This window comes from Ischnura elegans, chromosome 7, assembly GCF_921293095.1.
Source record: "Ischnura elegans chromosome 7, ioIscEleg1.1, whole genome shotgun sequence".
In the NCBI taxonomy this organism is placed as follows: domain Eukaryota; kingdom Metazoa; phylum Arthropoda; class Insecta; order Odonata; family Coenagrionidae; genus Ischnura; species Ischnura elegans.
The window spans coordinates 115,152,291-115,170,634 of record NC_060252.1 but is presented as its reverse complement, the minus strand read 5'-3'; the positions used below and the strand labels follow the sequence as shown (position 1 = coordinate 115,170,634).

Sequence of the window (18,344 nt, the reverse complement as noted above, 5' to 3'; positions counted from 1 at the left end):
TTAATAACATTTAACAAATTTGATTTATTTGATTTCTTAGGTTGGTAATATTTCCTTTGAATTTTTTCGAGGCTTGCGCCTTATTTCCTTCACTTTCCATCGATTCCATGATGAGCCTAAATCAATGTGATCATTTGCCCATTTTGCATCTCTTGCTACCAATGCTCTTGCTCAAGCGGTTTTTTTTCCATATGCGCTGCTGGATTATGCAATCATTCCATGCATGTGGAGTAGACTCAAGTTAACGTTTCCTTGTACCTAAAGTTATAAAAGTTAACCTCGGATTTTTCCAAAATGCTGTATTTCATATTTAAGGTACAGAAAAATTTTTACACGAGTCCAATCAGTGGGTGAAATTTTCCAGACGATGGCATAGTGCTTGCGCTATTAATTAGAAACGAAAAAACTTTAATAAAACAAAGATAAATGCTTGTGTGATGATCAGAAATTCAAAAAAAGTAACTATTCGACATTCATTAGGCGTGACTTCGCAAAAGTTTCTTTTTATTTTCATTGACATTTTGGAGGAAAAATCCAGCAAATCAGGGTAAATAAGACAAATTTAGTATTAAATGTAATACGTTGCCTGTATTTATCTGCACGGAATAATCACAATCCGTAAGGTGTGATGGCAAGGAGGGGGCTATAGCCTTGATCGTCAGCCTTACTGCGTGAAGCGAATGCGAGAGAAATTTCGCGGCTCAATTGACTGCGAACCCGGAAGAGTAGTCTCGTTTCTTTGGACAGCGATTTGCTTTTCCATTTCGAAAGCCTCGCGACCCAAAGCTTCGAATAAACTCCGCTCAACATTCGAACTTCGCATCTCTTCCCCACTTTTTGATGGATTTTATTATTTTATGGGTTATTACGCGATAGCCATTACAACGAAGGAGCGAAAGTGCAGAGCCCAGAAAATACAGGTTATAGAAGGTTTCCCCGCACCGAACACCCCTCAGATGTGTGGCCACCAATCGAAAGCAAAATGTACAACCTTATACCACCATCAAAGGATTTCATCATCCGAACATTTCCCAATTTTCTTCCTTAAACTATGGCTTTACTTCTAAATTCGCTAATAAAACAAAAAACATCGTTTTCAAAATTTATTTCCGATGAGACAATATATCAATGACTATGGGAAAAGAGAAAATTAAAAAAGAAAAATGTTTTATAAAAATGGGAGGGGAGGTACATATTGTAGATACTTTTTGACAAAGCTAACCGTTAGAGCAAGAAATAATCGAAAACTAAAGGACGACCGTGCCAGCTTGAATTTTGAAGAAATTTCAATATCTTGCAGTTTCTGGAAACAAGATTGTAGGATTTAAGACATGAAAGCAACATATTAGCACAACTACACTCTGACACAATTCCCGAGTGAAAGAATTCAACCCGGCAGGAGGCCGTTTAATGATATAACCAATTCTTCGCATTCCGCGCATTATCTTAGGAAGGTGGCTTTTCAGAATGAACGGCCGCGGTGTATCCACTGACCCCCTTTCACCGCCAAACGGGACTCGATCGTGTTTTTTTTTCAGCTGAAGAGTATTGGAGAGGTCGACCACACCAATTAGAGGGGAGTGCCTCGCAACACACGCCATTGCCGAGGCGTGCCCATTAACAATATATCTGAACCATCAATTTTCACGCGGACATTCTCCCTTCTTCTGCGGACACTAAATTCTGCGTTCCGCTCGCGGTAACTCCAGCCGCATCGATGACGCTGCCACATTCCACTTTCGCGACCCTTATCCTGAGCCTAGTGGATTCGTGTTGCTCATCGCGTGAGCCATCGATTCCACAGCTACGGCAGTAAAATGATATTTATTTAAAACATTTTAGCCACATAGTCGAAACCTTGAGATGAAGTTATCTCTTGCACAACAGGTCTCGTTGACCCCCCCATATATTTTCTCCTTGCTCACACACTGCCCGCATGGAAGTTATCCACTTGAAATTTTCCGACTAGAATATTTTTAACATATGTCTGTCTCAAGTTCAAAGATTTACACCTGAGAAAATAACAGGGATTTTCTTTTCAAATTGTAGATATTGGCAAATATTGACAGGTATCTACTTTACATAGCCTAAAAATTACAAAGTGATAGCATAACTTTTGAACAAGTTATCACTAAAAATAAATACCGGAGAATTGGGGTTTATGATAATCATTAAAATATTTTTATTCCATCATAAGATTATTCACAAAAGTAGAAAAACAAATTACGGCTTGGAGTTTTGGTTGATTGAGCCCAGAGTTCTATTCTGTTGGCGGAGTCACCTAGAGAAAATAATCGCAATGCCCTAGGGACTCTTGAATAACAAAATGTTTTCTTGAAGAACTCTCGTTGCATTAGCATTCATTGATGATATGCGTCCTCCCCAGCTCACAGCACTCGCGATAAGGCCCACTTGCACTACGAACCCCAACTTGCACATGCAAGTGCGCTCTCGCTCCAATACATTATCTATATACTTCCGATCAAAACTTAGCCCGCATAATTATAGTCGTGAATAGTGCACCACTGCACGGAATTCGCCTCCTTCTCGGCTCACTCTTGGGATCGGTCGGTTGCCCGCTCACCCGCAGCAAAAGGCTCACTATCAATCGGAAAATCTCGCGTTCCGACGGAACTTTCGCTTAGCTGCGCTCGTCCCCCACTCGCCAATCAAGGGTCAAAACGACGCTGCCCTCCTGCGCGGAAGTGACGACGGGAGAATGGGACGACCATCACTTTCACTGCCACCCCTCCCATTCTCATGGGTGGATGCCTTCGACTGCTCGCGGCGGAAGGAAATACAAGCATGGCAGATGAGAGTTGTAATGAAACGGCTTTACGGTGGCGATGTTACGAGTGTCAAATCCCGCCTCACACCCAAACCCCTCGTCATTAAACCAATACTAAATATTCACAACGATTTCCGTAAAAAATTGATATGATACATGAACATTGATGGCTACTCTATGACCAGAAGCCGAGGCCAACATTGGAACCACAACTTCCTCATTCTAATGGGAAATAGAAACTGTAAATAGTTATAAATCGACAAAATTGAAATCCCGATGCTTTTTCCTCTTCATCGTAGGAGTACTTCCGTCCTAAGATATACGCACTGCACTCCTCCATTTCTTTGTGTCCCTCAGCCAGTTCCCCTCACAATCTCTCTCCTTTTTCATTTGTCGCAAGCACTCATCTCTGGCTCTTCCTCAGCCAAATTTCCCTTCAATTTTCGCTTCCATTATTGTTTTCGCGATTTAAATTTAATCGAGCTAAAATATCCCATCCAAATAAACAGCGTGAATATAAACGCCTTCGATAGTGCAATGCTGACTTTTCATTAGCTTCTTCAAATCGATTGTGTCCGTTTAAGGTTTCTCCTTCTTTCATGCAGTATAAAGTCGTCCAAGTATAAAGCCCTCCCCTTGATTGGCTGTCTTTGATTTGTAATCGTTAGAGGGGATATTTTTACTCTCCAATTAAATTAAAAAAGTACCGTTAAATTTAAATGGTGAGGACTAATGACCCCTCACCGCACCAGGAAAGCACTTATCAAAAACATAGCCTTTAAGAGAGCTTAACCCAGATTACCAACGCAACAAAAGCAAGGCAGAGGCCAAACAACTGCCAACGAAAGGGGCTAACAAAATTTTCAGTAAATTAGTTTAAACGGAGCAAATTGAAGTAAATGAACCCCGAGAGCCATGCAGAGCACATTTGACGAAAACCGCGGATGACTTCCGGAGTAGACAAACAACGGCTGTGTCTGAAGAGCGATAGAGCAATTACATTCAAGGGTTGAAAATAAGCTACTTTACCAAACCAGAAACCGAAGGTCCGTGCGAACACAAGATATAGCTACCTTCTAGGAAAATATTCCACGCATGTTCTGCAGAACTTCGCATATATGGTTAGATGAGATAGACATGAATTCTGAAAGGATATGGTAGTGCGTAGACAATGAAGCAGATAAAATGGACCTGTCAGAAACACATCTATGACGTCGGTGAAATTTTCCTCGGTCTTAGTGAGACTCTCCTTGAGTGGAGGTTAAGAGTAAATGGCAGAGCCCAAAGTGAGAGAGCGAATTACATCCTCCGATGACAGATTTGGAACAGTGTGAGGACTCATTTGTATTGGAGAAAGGGGATATGCTAGAGGTTCTTTTGCCCGGACAACTAAAGGAAATCATTTCCAGGCATATCAAAAAGTACCCACGAGAGTAGCCTGTGCTTTCGGATCATATTCCTTGAAGGGCGATTTCATCGATGCTACGACATTAAGTGCTTCCGGAACTAATGGCAGCTGAGGAAGGCGAGAGTGAAAAACTATTCCAGAATAAACCAGCATCATTGAAACAATGGAACCTAAATAAATATGGCAAGAGTTTCTCCTATTCTCATTGCTTCTTCGACTCTCCTTACAGACCCCCAACTCAAGACACTTTGCCCGTCCCCTGATAACTGATTCACCCCTGGCCGCAAAAACACTTTTCACCCAAGTTCCAAGTGTTCCTTTCCTAAACAAACACAAAATTACGCCATCGATAACGGCCATAGACTTTCAGCACTATTAATTATGTAATTTGGACGCATTGGTCTGCTCGCAACGTGAAGATAGTGTTCTTGGCAGTTGGAGAAACAGCCAATGACATTGCTCCCATGAGTAGGCGTGGGTTACACTCGGATGCGAATTATTCCGTTCGGTTGTCATTACGATTTGTTGATTCCGAGTGATCGGAAAAGCGGCAAGAATAGGTAATTTGGCCATTGCTTATTCCGACGTCTCACTGCTAGGACTCATTCCGTTGCCGAAATAAAAAAATCGAAAAAATTGCCATCCACTTCGAATCACACGCTAGCAATGACAACCGACCGGTATAATACGTCAAACACACCTCTCATGGTCGACCAGGCTGCGGCTCGGTGGCGTTCCCGAAAAATTGATACCGTCCGATGTGACCCAACACACAAGAAAAACTTTGCGCTTACTAGATCTGCATCCAGGGAACATTTGGAACAAACGTGGAGGATGCTAAAAACTTTCCAGGATGACAACGATCGGGATTTTGAGTATTCCTGAAATTTTTTCAAAAGCTTCCAAATCTGCCTCTTCCGTTCCCCAGTAGAATCACCGCAATATCGGCGAGGAGTAGAAGGAAATATTAGCTAACACTGCCGAGACGGGGGCAGATCTTGGGCTACTTCTAATCTCACTTGGGCTACACTTTCTATGGACCTTGATCGCACTACACGTGTCAGCTAAGGTCACGGGCGAAGTGAAGTGAGCACTTGACACTGCTGAGTGTTGTGGCGAGCGGGAAGGAGCGTTTTCCGATCGAGCTAGGGCGACTGGAGCCGCGAGCGTTGAAGTCTCCAGGCCACTTGCGAGCGTTGAAGTCTCCAGACCACTTGCGAGCGTTGAAGTCTCCGAGAAAAGACGTGCTCCGGTGGGTGCGCGCCCTTTGCTCCCCCTTCCTGGAGTCCCGCAGCGAGGCGTGCGTTACATTCGAATCGCGGAGTGCTTCTGGTTTGGACTTGGTGTCTCCAGGGAGGGGGGCGGCTGTGGTGGGTGGGGGCACCGCCTCGCTCACCCAGCCGGGGAGGGGGCGGGGCGGGGAAGGGGAGGCGGACTCGAGCAGGAGGGTGCCTTGCCGTTGTTACGAGTGCGCTAAATCCTCAACTACACACAAGGCAACTGCGCACACACCACAAGTCCAATTTAGTCTTTTGGAAAGTAACACATTTTCAGGCGATGCACTGTGGACTATTTCCATTATGGAGGCAGAATAAATTAAAAACTGCCATTACGCATAAAAATATTTTATTGTGCGACCCGGGTTAATCCTGATGATACTAAGCTGTAGTGAAATGCGGACCGAATTTAAAAATATTTTTATTTTGAACTGCAGTGTTTAATTCATTCTTTCTTCATGTTCTTTGAGCATATTTTTGATATTTCTTGCTTTTGGAAAGTGCAGAACTACTTGCAACAGGCCATACTTCCACTTAAGTATCAGCAGTAATGCACAAATATTTTTTTCGACCATTAGACCATCGTTAAAAACGTAAAAGAATGACGAAAATGTTTAGGCTCGGGAAAGTCAAGCCTCACTTTAATCGCGAGTGTTTCGGAGGGCAACTTACAACTTGGCGGTCTTTGATTTCAACATCAATACTCACATCAATATCTTTTCAATTAATTTCCGAATAAGCGCTATGAAACACGACTAACAAAAGCTACGTATAAAAAAGGAGGTCACAGTGTGAAAGTCAAAAGTTAAAAAAAAATACCTTTTCGATTTTAGAATATTTCAATTTTTCGAATCTAAACTTAATTCGTCACTAACAAACTCTTAATTTCAATTTCTTGAAACGAGTACTATTGTGCACACTTTGAATTTCAATGGCGTATCTATTTCGCGCGTGCGGGCGTGCCACGGCACCCGCTAAAGACGGCGACTTGCACGTGGCGCTTCCGTTTGAAACGAGGAGCCGCTCTCCCGGGGGCAGGCAGAGGATGGGAAGGAGAGGAGGACGGGCACGGCCCTCCTCCTCTTTCCACCCGTGCACCGATCGGGAGGGGAGGGACAGAGAGGAAGGAGAAGGCGCCGACGACGCCTCCAAGGAGAGGATGGAAGGGAGGCAATCCCAACGCCATCAATAGACACGCGTGGGGCACTATATACGTACTAGCGAAACCATAATTTAATGTTTCTACAGAAAAGAAATGTTTCCCTGTGAGAAAGAGAAACCCTACGATTTTCCGTAGATCTCCAATTTTATGCAGTGATCGCAAGCAACAAACATTTTTGAGAAATACCATTATGATTTATTTTGATAAAACATTCTTTGAATGATACTAAAATCAACTCCCAAGATACCGCATGTGGTATACTGAAAGACTTATCCTCCACATGCACTCCAAACGCTATCCCTGGTTTTTATGTATAAAAATGTGAATCTATCATGGGGAGAAAGATTTTTCGAATACAAAAGCCACCATTTTCTTCTACTTGATGCTGATAATCATAAACAGGCACTTCAAATCCTATCCAAAGGAGTCGCTCTATGACACTGCTGAGCTTCTCTTGCAGTGTTTCTGGTGTTCCTGGAATAAATCACCTTTTATCCAACAAAATGCATGTGAACATTTTTTTGCACAAAAGACAGCTAATTCCTTCTACTTTAGAACTTTTATTCATAAAATAACGCTAAAATTGAAAGAAAATGTGTCTATGATATTCCCCTGGAAATTTCCACTTTATACAGCAGCACTTAGTGATTAATGCTGTACGTTGATTCTTTTACGATAAATATTTTATGAACCAAATTTTTCAATACAAATTCATACTCTCAATTGATGAATTTGGATAAAGTTTTGTTTCCTACATTGATTTGGCACTGGATATTAATACAACGACATTTTATGAGCCTTATCATTTGAGCTCAACAATAAATTCTGACTCATACTGTAGTTACAATTGATTAGTATGAGATAACATTGAAATGACCTTGGTTGGTTTCCATTGGTTGAATGCTGTTTCCATCAATTCATTGGATTTAATCTATACATTGATGCTATGAAAATGGTAAACTAGTGATGAAGTTCTTTCCACTTTCAGATCGAGCCATTCCTGTCAAACGGAGGAGCTATACAACAACGACCAATCGTAAGTTCAATTGAAATTGACTCCAAGAGAGTCCACTTATTTATAACCCTAATACGGGCAAGGTGAGTCTCTTGGACTCATCGCATCACATTTTTGAGAATTTTATTATGTTATTGAAATGTCAGCATGTTGTAAATTTTTTACTTCTTCTAATGGTATATTTACTATAAATTAGAGTAATTCAAACTTTCGGAATCAAAGTAACTTAGAAATAACTTTTTTCCCTGAATTCCCACAAATCCGGGCAAGGTGAGTCTGTTTGCACAAAATGTAAAAAGTAATGTGTATTTTACAAATATTTGGTTTGAATTGTCAAAATAATGTAAAATTATCACTATGTACATGTAGCGATAAATATTAATTTGGTGTTTTATGCAGTGAAAACAGAAACAATTTGTCAAAAGAGTCCACTGTACTCGCTATTTGACTATGTATGAAATTAATAAGTAATGTAAAACTTTTGTTAAACAAATAATAATCAACTTTATGTTAAATAATTCTAAGGTGCACAATATGTACAAATTGATGTGAAAAGTACCTAATATTGTTCACTGTTTAATAGTTTAAATCAAAAGCAAAAGTTAAAAGAGTCCATTGGACTCACCTTGCCCGATTACGTCAGAAAAATATGTTGCCCGTATTAGGGTTAAAAAACGAAATGAATTCCATTCCATCATACACGCCCACAACTTTTTCATTTGCATTAATTGTTACGGAAGTTAAAGGGGGAATGTATTATAAAGGCGACTAACATATCCTCCTACCTATAGTCACTCACTCAGTAGTTAAGCCTGATATATGTATAGTGGGCTGAAATCAAAAAGTGCTGTGCAAGGGTTCATTTGGGGTAGCGCTCAGCTCAAACTAAGCCATAGTGGAGGAGAGACTTCCACGCATTCTGAGTGGGGGGCTCTCCTTTGCACTTTTGTTTTGAGGGTGTCAGCCAGGATTGAAGCCCTCGATTTGCAGCGTAGCGCTCCACCCCCTCCCTCCCTCCCTCCCTCTGTACACACTACAGAGGCTGGACATTTTCAGCTGGCACTTGATCAAGTCCATGAACTACCTCAGGCATTTTCACTTCATGTGGTTCCATGTAAATTATAAGTGGAAACAGTGGCCAATTATGTATAACCAAAAATGAATGCAAATTTCTTAACTCTAGTGCATATAAAGTAATACATACCTCATATTTCATCCGGCAGTACAAAGTGCTTATTTGTTCACTCAATCCTCAAAAAAAAACGTTTACCATAGGAATTATGAATGTTGATGGCTTGCATGATTCAATTGGAAGATGCTAGTAATATGGGGAAAATTAAAATTAAATGTAAATAGTAAGCACCTGTGTTTCCACTCTATTTTTACAGCTATTGCAACAAAAAATAAACCATTGAGTCACTCACTGATTGCTATGCATTGAAGAAAATACCGAAATATTAAATTCAGGTTTCATCGAAAATCGAAAACAAAAAGAAAGTTCATTCTCACGGGTAGTGAGTCGGTACCCGAAACGTTGGTGCTCTCGTATAATCTTACCCGTGCGGTATCCCAAGAAGAGTTTTTACATGTTGTTCGCCGGGAAAGTGTAAATTGTGTAAAAGTGTGTCTCACATAAGAAAGTTCATGTTAATTTTAAAAGAAGGAATGCACAACCAGCCCTGATTTCACATGCACATTCACATGCACATTCACATGCACAAAAAGTTCATTTTCATGACACATAACAACTATGTGCACAGTGTGAAAAAAGTAATTCAAACCTGACTTTACACTCAAAATAGTTCTCATCCAAAAATTTAACTGAAATCATAATAATAATCAATTTTGAAAATTAAATAAAATGGGAAAAACAAGAAACTTTTCCATATTTTTAGCAAATGTATAGTATTTCACAAATAGGTATGTCTAATTTTAATGGAAGCCTTAAGACTTCCATGTAGCAAATGATTATAATCATTAGCCTTCAATAATAATATATATAAAATCCTTTAGGAATGACTCCACTTAGATAAATCTGAATTTAAATTAGTATTTCTACAATAAACAGTTGATTTAAAAAATGAGCTAATATTAGAAAAAAATTAAATTTGAGATGATTTTAGTGAAACAATGGCATAAGTATAACTCAAAAAACGATTTTCTTCTTTCATCACAGAGGTTTCTGGAAATTGAAAAGTTTTCTTGAGAAAGCCATCATGTAAAACTAATTCCGAATTCTGCACATGATGTGGGCAGTGCTTTTAACTCATCATCACTGGTCAACAATCCTAGGATTGGTTTGACGCAGCTCTCCACTCAGTTCTCCTATCAGCTAATCTTTTCACTCCTACGTACATCTTCTCTTTCACATCTCTCTTTACTTGTTCCATATATTTTGTTCGAGGTCTTCCTTTTCCATTCTTGCCTTCCACCTGTCCTTCGACGATTGTCTTCATCAGGCCATCATGTCTCAAGATGTGGCCTATAAGGTTGTTCCGTCTTCTTATTAAGGTTTTCATGAGGCTTCTCTTCTCTCCTACCCTTCTTAGGACTTCCTCGTTACTAACTCGGTCGATCCATTTGATTTTCATCATTCTTCTGTAGCACCACATTTCAAAGGCCTCTATCCTAGCTTTCTCCGCTGCGGTCATTGTCCATGCCTCACTTCCGTATAGGAGCATACTCCAGATGTAGGTTCTTATAAATTGTTTCTTTACATCCATATTTAAGTTTCCCGCTGTAAGCAGGTCTCTCTTTTGGTGGAATGCTCTCTTCGCCTGGGCTATTCTGCTGATAATTTCTTTTAACTGCCAAATAAAATTTATAACCCGCACCATACTTAGATATTATAGGCTGAATAGATTTCTACTGGTCTGCATAAATTCAAAGAATGTTAGATTCACATAAACGTTAATAACTATGAGTGAGAAAAATATCAGGAAGTGAAATGGCCATGTCAAAGGCAGGATCAGCAATGGTGTAATGAGGGATGCGGGAAGTGTAGGGATTAAACATAGGAACGCGTAAGTTTTACTCTTCAACTCAATGGGCTGTTTGTCGTATCCATTGACTCCTAAGAATAATAACGAGACCAGCTATCTTAGTACGCATATGGTTTTATTTATTACATTACTGCAATTAGTTTCTTGTGAATAGCTCCAGAACTTTCTTTGACCTTCATGCAAATTTTCCAAAATATTCACATTAGACCAGCAAAACATTTTAAAGAATGCTTAATCCAGAATATAAAACGTTTAGAGGACATTTTTAGGATTTAATGAAAAATAATATCATTTATGATTTGACAGTTAAGTTTTTCCTGACTATCATTTCTTGTATGCATAGGGAATCTTGGAGACTGTACCTTTGAATTCCAATCCTGCATGATACCATAAGTGTATTCAAAAGAAAAGCAAATACAAATGTATAATTGAAATGACATTGTTGAGAGTTGGAATAATTACCGTTTGCATCATCCAGCCATGAAATCAATTTTCAGGTCACTCCTGGAAAGCAGAAACCAAGCAGTCACCCACAGCAGCATGCGCCAAAGGCTGCTGCTCTCCAGGATTCCACAGCACCTAAAGAAGAGAAAACATCAAAATCTGTAGAGCGGCATGTGACAATAGTTGGTGGCAGTAAAGTCGAGTCAAATGTGAAGAAGCAGGGCCCCCTCCCAACAACGAGGAGGCCCTTTGTTCCCCAAAGCAAGACCATCAGTCGTCCACCAAGAGGATCAACGACCACTGCAGACCCAGAATCCTCGACACCCGCTACAAAAGAAACCACTGACAGTGCCAAATCTGAGAAAAATCGACCCAAATCCTTCTCAATCATAGATTTCACTCCTCCTCCAAGGTCTACGACTCCTAATTCCATCCTTTCAACATATAAACCCAAAGAAGAGTTGCACCACAAAGAAATATCCCCCTCAAATCAGTTTTCAAAACCTGCAACAACACACAAGGTGATTGACTTCACTCCCACACCGAGACCGACCCAAAATCATGTATCTGTTGAGGTAACCACACCAAAACCCAAAGTGTACACGATCCCACCCCTCCTGGTGGGAGGCACACTTGAAGTGTTCACAGTTGTGCCCAAAGTGAACACAGTGACCCCACAAGCCCTCACCAAAGTCCCCACCTTCTCAACTCCCGTTGTCGATGAAGTCATTCCTCTGCAGAAACTGTTTGATTCCTTGAGCCAATCAACTTCAACATCAAGACCTAGAGCTTCGTTAGAGGTTTACAATCGCGTATCCCACGCCACCACCTTGACAACAACATCCACAACCATTCCGCCCCCAACATCAGCATCTGCCCCAACTTCCACAACCAGAAGAGAACCAACGCAGAGAGCAACGGGTCACTCAAGGACCACGGTTCAACCACCAACCCAACCACAATCTTACCAGCCTCGATTCAGCAAAAGATTAACCATTGCGCCAAAAGGAACGATGAGCAGCACCACAGCAAAGGCTGAGCCAGAAACAGCCACAACCCCCATGCATTCGACACCGAGGCAACTGCCGGCTAAAACTGCAACCAAAGTCTCTGAGACAAAGTCACAGGCAGAAAGGACACCCATGTTTGTGCAGTACACAACAACTACCACCACAGAAGTATCCCCATTTGCCAAGGACAACTTCCTTCATCCCGAAGAACAAGTTGCTTCCTCAACAAATAGGGCTTTGAGGAAGGAATTGGAAACAGAAACAGAAGAGTCCAACGAAATTGATGGTGGGAAAAGAAGAATCAGCACTACTAACGTTCCGGAGAGAGCAGCAACCACGACCACAACAAGGAGGCCAGAAAGAGCATCAACGGTACTCAGCCCCATTGCGTCACACAATGAAAACCAAACATACATCCCCTCACACTCATCGACTGATTCAAAATTGAGAGAGAGTAAAAAGAAAGGAATGAATGAGCCACAGATACCAGGAACAAAACCAAAGACAACAACTAATGCATATAATATAAACAGCAGTATAACACTTCTGGCCCAAAATGCATCTCCAGTCACATCTCAAAATAATGCCCACACAACATCTGAAAATACACCAACACAAATTAGCAACACCAACTCAGTCATGCCAAAGTCATTGACAACTACAATTACAAGCACAAAAGAATCTCATTCATTTTCCACTCCACCTAATTTTAAGTCAGAAAGTAGGAAGAAGGATTATAATCCTATTCGAGCATTGCTTAGGGATGAAAAAATAACAAACAACACACATGAAACCTTGTCCAGTATTAATCTTTACTCCAACAATCATTTAATAGCAGCGTCCCTTGTTACAACCCCAAAGACTGACACAACAACCTTAAATCTGATGAACTCTACAATTCGAAGTGCAATAGTGGCAACTTCACCAAAAATAATAACTCTTAAGTACCTGAACTGGCTAGCTACCTCTACTGAAGCAACAGCTTCAAATAATACAAAGAACAATCTATCACCTTTAATGACAACAACACATAAGCCAAAAACAACTATACCAATTGCCACAGAAAATCCAGAGGCAAGGCAAAAGACTAACAAAACTTCTTTGTCAAGCACAACTAAAATACCAACTACAGCAACAAAGCCCACTTCAACTGGTAGGCTCACTACAACTACTAAGATTACAACAACTATTCCCACTACAACTACTATGTCTACCACAACTACTATTCGCACTACAACTACTATGTCTACTACAACAACCAGATCCACCACAACTAACCGACCTACTACAACTACAAGGCCCACTACAACTACCCGACCAACTACAAGGCCCACTACAACTACCCCATCAACTACAAGGCCCACTACAACTACCCGACCAACTACAAGGCCCACTACAACTACTCGATCAACTACAAGGCCCAGTACAACTACCCGACCAACTACTAGGCCCACTACAACTACCCAATCACCTAAAAGTCCCAGTACAACTACCCGACCAACTACAAAGCCCACTACAACTACCCAATCAACTAGAAGTCCCAGTATAACTACCCGATCAACTTCAAGTCCCAGTACAACTACTCGACCAAGTACAAGGCCCACTTCAACTACCCAATCAACTACAAGGCCCACTACAACTACCGGTACAAAACCAACCACCACACAAAAGCCATCCCCAATATTCATTGCAGAAGGAAAGCAGAACATTCATGAATCAAATGCAATTGTAAACCTTCCAATACCTGTGAGAAGTACACTTTTGGACTCATTGGCATCTGCTGCAAATACAACATCAAACCAACTAAATCCTCCACAGTATTCTAATCATTTGGATAGGGTGATTCAGGAAACAGGGAATGCAACTACATCTGCTAAACGACTGGTAGAAGTAACAGCCAATGGTACCACAGAAATGGAGACCACAAAATATCAAACATACCAAGATGCACAAATACTGCCAGGAGGACAGGAGAATCCAGATAATGTGGTAAAACACTTTCCAAAAATTCTTTGAAAATGTTCAGCTAACACTTTTGTGTTCCCTTTAAGTACGTGTTACATGTGATTAATCAAATGCTATTCTCTATTTAACTGCAAGCCAAGCAGCAGTGGCTTTGCTGACATGACACTAAGCAACCAGCTTACAATAGTCGGAAACATGATCAACTTCTGGTACACCTTTCTTCATCTTCAACCCATTATTTTATGAATTAAATGTGTTGTACATAACCATTGCTGGAAATCCCTGTTAACCACTAACATTTTGTCTATATTTCATTAACTAACCAATAAAGTAGACTATGTAGCTACTAATAAATAAACTTATTGGGCTATGACAGTAAAATGAATGATATGATCACCAGGAATAACTTCAACTAACATCCATCTGGTGAGCTTAATTCAATTGAAGGGTATCCTTCAGCTACACAGTCACTTTTAAAAAAATATGGATGCAATTCCTAAGATGCAAGTGCTGGAAGGGTGACCATGACTATTTGGGTGGAGCTGCAACCCTAGAGAAATTAGTTTCACCAAATTCAATAACTTTAGAAAATGAGCCACTTTGAAACAGCATGCCAAAATGTACATAGCATGAAGCCCTAATTTGTTTCCATACCTATGCAGGGAAGACAGGTGATAAAACATTAGCATTGAAAATGTCATGAAATGAAAATACATATGGTGAAATGAGTAGGTATCTATTCTGCTTCATACTTTGGGCACTGATTTATTACTAAATAATAAGCTAAAGCATGGGCAATATTAATGTAAACTAACTCATAACAGCATGCCCTCCTTAATTCTTTGCCAGAGTATTGCATAATACTTTTAACGCATATAGTACAGAAATACAGTTTTTCTAAAGAAAGGAATGTGTTCATCAGCACACTGTGAAAATGCAAGAGTCATTTACTCAGATAAGAATTGGAGTCCTTATTTCATATTGATGCATGGGCAGATTTAGGGGGGTCACAGGGGCACGTGTCCCCCCCAAATGCTTGACAAATAGATGAGATTTTAAAAATAAATATTAATAAATTTTATTTTTAATATAAAAGTTATAAATACTTACATATTAACAAATTTTAATTAAAAATTAATATTATATTTCATAAAGTAATTGTTGCATGTAGTTTTTAATCCAGTTGCATAATGTAACCAACAGAAATAAAATTATATTATTATTAATCCCAAATATGAGAAGACTTTTTGCCTGTCAGACCCCAAAAAAAAAGAAAAAAATCCTGGATCTGCCCCTGTATTGATGTTGTAGAAAATTTAGAGTTGCTCATGAAGCAGTCTATCGTGTTGAGCAACCTCTGGCTGTGAAAGAGCAGACTCATTGCCTTCCTCATATTCAAATTATTAAAAATTTTACGAAAAATCTCAAGACATGACATTGTTAATGGCATAGGTGTGCTGATGAAATGTGATAAAAATACTGCTTAAAGTAAGATGAGCAACAAATTAAAATATGCACAAGATAATTCTTCAGCTGATTTGTGTGTGAATTCAAGTCACAGATATCATATGTATATCAAACTAGACAACTTTTGACAGTTGATTTAATGGCACAAGTATATTTCTCACTAGAGGATACATCATCAAAAATGAAAGGGATATGGCCCCCCACCAATACATATTGTATTTCTTATACATACATATATTAACCCAATTTCCATCTTTAATGATCGATTTTTCAGTATGATTGCCAAAAAGAACATTTTAAGAGGCAATTAGAAGTTAGTATCAAACATGTAGTCATATGTGGATGAGAGGCAATAAAATGATACAACCTAGGTCAGGTAATTTAGTTAAGGGATTTGATAGATAATGAATATCAATGGGGCCTATGAAAAATATACAACAACAAGAATGTTATAACTAATATGAAGATTGCACAATGGATAAAGTAAATGCTTTTTGGAATTTCCATTTGCTGATCATTTTAAAAGAAATTACTTTGTGCTTTTTCACAGAGCTTTTTAATTACCATGATTGATTTTTTATGTGTCATTTTCAGAGGAGAAATTCCCCATTAAATGACACATTGTTGATGAAATCAAATGGGGATGATGTAAAGAAAATTAGGAAGCAGTTTCTTTGGACAGCTTTTACATATGAAATTACTACTCATAACCAATTGTGACTTGAATTCACTACAAATGCTCTTGCTATAGTCACAGCCTTTCATTTTATCAAGCAGTAGGTACCAATGTGAAATAAATAATGTCAATAAAATTACATGAGATGATTACACTTTGAGTAACAAATGAGATATTCTGTACATATTTACGGCCTAAAAATTGTATGCCTATTGCCCAGATATGATTACTCAAAGATTAAACTGTACAGTCACTTTCTTAAATATTTTCAATAATATATACCATAAATATAATTAACCTTAACAACTGTAAAGAACTCACTAATATGAATTCAATACACCCAATCCTCATGTTGAGCATTGATTGATTTTGTGCCTGCACTGTCTTAGGAGCGGGAACGTGACTCTCGCCGAGGACACCACATTTCTTCAATTGGCAAGCAGAGCCGAGGGGGTTCTCGTGGCAATGACAGACACCACGGCACTAGTGCTAGGCATCATTCCCAGGTATGAAATGCATCCACTATTCCAGTCTCAGGATAAAGTTTTCTTATGTTGGATGCTGTAAAAAAATTCATTAGTTTATTTTAGAACTCATACCCTAAAAAAATGCATGACCTTATAACATTTTCTCATTTTTTGCACTTTACTTGGGGGTTCTCAACTATTTTTGGAAAATACGAAATATAAACAATTAGCAATAATTTGGCTGAGCATGATGATTATAAAAGAACCTGGGTGGCATGGTGTCTCACACACAGAATCAGTCAGGCGAGGCTAGTGGGCAATCAATAGAGCCAATTAATTCCCACCAACACCCATAATGTACCAGTTGGTAAAATAGTTTTTCTTTAAATTATAATAATTTATTCCATATGGAATGTATTACAAGTTCTTAAACATAATTTGCAATCTCTAACTCAATTACTGATAAAAAAAATTGTTCAAATGAATGGGACTTATTGTTGCTATTAATAAATATTTAGAGCCTCCAGCTATAGCCAAGGAGGCCCCAAAAGGATTCCTCTTTCGACCGATTGATAAACCAATAATGCACCCCAAATTTGTTATCAGCCAACAGTGCTCAAGGGCACCAGACCACTCAAGAATAGCCAAAGGTCTGATTTTTCCCTCACTCTGGTGAAGTTTTCTTCTGTTGATGTGACTGCTCTTGGTCTTTCAAACCTCTCTCCCCCCCTCATCACCCCCTCTCATCCTTTTGGTCTTAAACTCTTTCCTCCCTGCAAGGAACCTTTGGCTCCATTCTCAACAACCACCCCTGTCTCTCGCATAGTACTCTGCATGGATCACATTCAAGTGTCTTTCTTTTTAATTGTGCCCTCTGCTTGCCTCATCAGAAGTGAATAAATATTTCATTAGTGCTTCACATAAAAATCAATGAAAATGGAGAGGAAAAACTTCAGATACTCAGTAGATAAATGACATCAGAAAATCTAATTCCCTGATTATGAGTTTCACCAGTGAGTACACTAAGTGCAAAGCTTTGGTAAAAGGGACGGAGGAGACTCGGTGGGCTCTTCTATTTCCTTTGCCCCCAACAGCGCTTTAATGTTCCAGCACAGAGTCCAAGACTTGTGATGTCCCTGCCATATCTGAGGAGCTCATTGCAGGAATAGATTTCTTTCATTGACTACATGATTAAAAAGAACAAAACAGACAAATTGATGGTGGACTGTATACAAAAACTGAAATTATGATTTTTTAATTCACATTTCAGCATACATATGTTAACAAGTACATACACCTGTAACCAACGATACAAAAAATACCGCCATGCATGACACATATGTGATACCAGTTGACTTAAAGTGAAACTATCTGTTATAATCCAATTTCCTGGATTACTTGACATAAAAAGAAATGTCTGTTATTTAACAGGAAACTACAACAAGACAACCGAAGTACAGGATTTTGACGATGGATTACACAGGGACTAATTTTATAAAGAGCACGGTAAGATGTACAGCACGCAGTTTATGACAAGAGCAATAAGTTAACTGACATCTTCACATGGAATACATACCTACTTGACATTAATGCATGATATATAATACATATATGTAGCATAAAATAAGTCATCATCGAATATATGACATCATCGCAAATGGCA

The 18,344-nt window shown here is 39.4% G+C and overlaps 1 protein-coding gene across 1 annotated transcript in view; it reads left to right on the top strand.

The window, feature by feature from the left end:
- The window catches only part of LOC124162237 (mucin-5AC-like), a 128,554-nt gene that overhangs the window by 73,920 nt on the left and 36,290 nt on the right, over positions 1 to 18,344 (top strand). Inside the window, exons 16-19 of the mRNA XM_046538702.1 lie at positions 7,624 to 7,671; positions 11,150 to 14,095; positions 16,604 to 16,720; positions 18,113 to 18,187. Of these exons, the coding sequence (XP_046394658.1) occupies positions 7,624 to 7,671; positions 11,150 to 14,095; positions 16,604 to 16,720; positions 18,113 to 18,187 (3,186 nt within the window). The remainder of the gene's footprint in view (positions 1 to 7,623; positions 7,672 to 11,149; positions 14,096 to 16,603; positions 16,721 to 18,112; positions 18,188 to 18,344) is intronic.